Source organism: Austrofundulus limnaeus, unplaced genomic scaffold, assembly GCF_001266775.1.
Source record: "Austrofundulus limnaeus strain Quisiro unplaced genomic scaffold, Austrofundulus_limnaeus-1.0 Scaffold190, whole genome shotgun sequence".
In the NCBI taxonomy this organism is placed as follows: domain Eukaryota; kingdom Metazoa; phylum Chordata; class Actinopteri; order Cyprinodontiformes; family Rivulidae; genus Austrofundulus; species Austrofundulus limnaeus.
Window position 1 is genome coordinate 651926 of NW_013952592.1, and position 2733 is coordinate 654658.

General features: G+C 36.1%; 1 protein-coding gene across 1 annotated transcript in view; it reads right to left on the minus strand.

Moving 5' to 3' along the window:
* Positions 1-802: 802 nt before the first annotated feature.
* Positions 803-2733, minus strand: part of atp6v1h (ATPase H+ transporting V1 subunit H) — a gene marked incomplete at its 5' end in the record, with an annotated part of 30653 nt that continues 28722 nt past the window's right edge. Inside the window, 1 exon segment of the mRNA XM_014018366.1 lies at positions 803-1176. Within this exon segment, the coding sequence (XP_013873820.1) occupies positions 1107-1176 (70 nt within the window).

The window sequence follows — 2733 nt, forward strand, 5'->3', positions numbered from 1 at the left end:
GAAGAAAGACGTAAACATTTTCAACTTTTGAACCTGTTATTAAAAGGTGTAAAAACAGCCTTGGAAGATGTTTCTTTATTTAAACCTAATTAAAGCCCAAYCACATTTGGGTCTTATGGTGTAAAATAAACTGTTTTAAAACCCCTTCATTCAAAGCAAATGAGTAATGATAGTTGTAGTAGTCTGAGTGTGAACAGAATCAGGTATATTTTGAGGACTTGAACTTTCTGCTGTGAGGTGTTTAAAATTTGAAGTGGGAGAAACAGCGGTCCTGGTTTTAGTCAGGCCAATGCAACATTTACAGATCAGCCCAGGATTTAATCAAGTGTCACTTTCCTGTTTTTGTAGGTGACTCTGAAGAGTCACCTGAAGCTAAAATATCAGATTGAGACAGAAATAATGAGGGGACAGAGTTTTATTCCCTGAGGGCCTCCTGTACAGAACTAGGTGACCCACGTCTCATTTCATTTGTGAAATAGTGATGGTGACGAGTGTTAGAGACAAAGTCAAAGTGAGCTGCGTCTTGGCTTGTGCACATTTCCCAAAGAGGACTTTGATGTTGTTGACTTATCTTTTTATTTGGATCAGATAAGAATAGTCAAAATCTTCTTCTTTATAAAGGCTATATTTTATTTCGGAGGCAATGATAGAAAACATAACTTAAAAAAATTTGAYGATCATATATCACGAGCTGTATTTACTGATGAGGTGCCTGATAAATTTTGCCTAATTTTAAAAAAATCCACCACATTCTTCAGCTAAATMCTTTTGCTCCTTAGCATTCATCAGCACCAACAGTAGAGCCACTTTAAACATCTTTATTGGAATTCATACAASGTTTTACAAGTCAGACTTAAATATTCTGCAGCTTTGTACATTTTCACCAACATAAAGTGCGACTTTAATCACCAAACATCACTAAAGCTGAGGTCACGACACGAAACACAACAGTTAAATCAGGTCACATCAGTATCATTTGGGTGGGGGAGGGCTTGCCGCTGAMGGAGGAGAGCACAACGTTTGATTTTTCAAGTTACGACACAAACACAGGAGCTGATTGCAGCACAGCTCCAAACTCATCCACACAATGACACACAAACACACGTTCAGCTTCGAGCGGCCACAGCTGGAGCCTGCTGCTGGTCAGTGGACTGCAGCTGTCTTCCCAGATACTCCCTGTGAAGGAAAAACACCAGATTAGACTTTACAGTTCCATCACAGTGGAGATTACAGGGTTATTTAAGGCAACTTATACCCTCCCAGAGAAAAAAGGCTGAAACTCTGCTTATGTATTGTAAAGCGTTTTGAAACTTCTAGGGTAATAATATGTTTTMAGAGTTTGGATGTCAGTAAAAAGTAACATCACATAAAGAAGTTTTATAAATATGGCATCTATTAGGTGCATGCCAACACTTTCAAATCACTGATAACAAGGCATCAGAATATTTTCACAGGTTCATGGTCGGTGGTCCTGATGGGAACATGACACCTTTAACAAACCAGCGGTTGATGTTCTGTTCTATACTTGAAGCCACAATCATTGGATATTTCTGAGATAATTTTAAAAAAAATTTGTAATCTCAGCTTTAATTTAATCCATTTCTATTTATGTACCATTTTAAAATATTAAAGGGTTTAATAATATAATGTAAAATGTCCCCTATTTTACTTTAAAATAGACACAGGTATTAGTATTACAATGCATTTAAAAATACTTCTTTAGCTCTATATCAATCTCGTCTATGAGTAGTGATTTTCTGTCAAAACTGCTGTATGTTTACACATTTTAATCTGTGATTAATGAGTTGCAAAGCTGCTGGTAAAGACTGTAATATTGTACAACTAAAGCCTGATTTGAATGCATTTTATCTTTTAATCCACTTACTATCTCTGTGGAATTACATCAGTTATTACTCGTTAATAAGAGAGCAAGTTTCAGTGGAGCTTCTTGTTCTGAGAAATGAGCTCATTCCTCTTGTTCTGACCCATATGTTATGCACTGCTGAAATATGATGATGGTTTTTTTGAAAGGTCGCAGCCGTCTTTCAGCTGTCTTCATCTTGACAGAAACATTTTAGATCGTGACACTCACCTTATTGGAAGCAGAATTATCAAGGGCCGCTCGGGAGCCTAATGATGGGAAAAGGCTGGCCAATCTTTTGGATAATGTGGACTACTTTCTTCTTAAAAAAAGCACCACTGTCAGAATATTTTCACTGTCTTTACCCACAGAGCTCCAGCTGTTTGAACTTCCCAAAAACAAATTTCCTACAATTTTTCACTGAATGCCATACTTTTCTATATTTACAGCAAATAAGAATCACAGCAGTGACATGATTACAGAGGACAGCAGAAAAAGTTTTCTGTCAGAAACAAAAAARTACTTTTAAATATTTCAGTCTGGTGCCTTTCTTTCTTAAAATAGATGCTACTTCTATACTGGAAAAATGTTTCTGTACCTCAGAAAGCACCAAAATGAGACAAAATCTTTACACTCATCAAAAAATACAATTATGATTCTTTATGACAGTTTAGTCCTCCTGCACCCCACCTCTGTTAAAGAGTAACTTACCCCAAAATTAACTTTTTTTTAGCTGATAAACTGTCTAGAATGTGTCTAAAATGTTATATARTACTGTTTCTGTGCTAATTTTGATGTTTTTGTGCGTATTTGTTCAAATCTGTAATATTTAGTCTAAAAACGTCTTTTTGCTGCTCATATGGGTAGAGCAG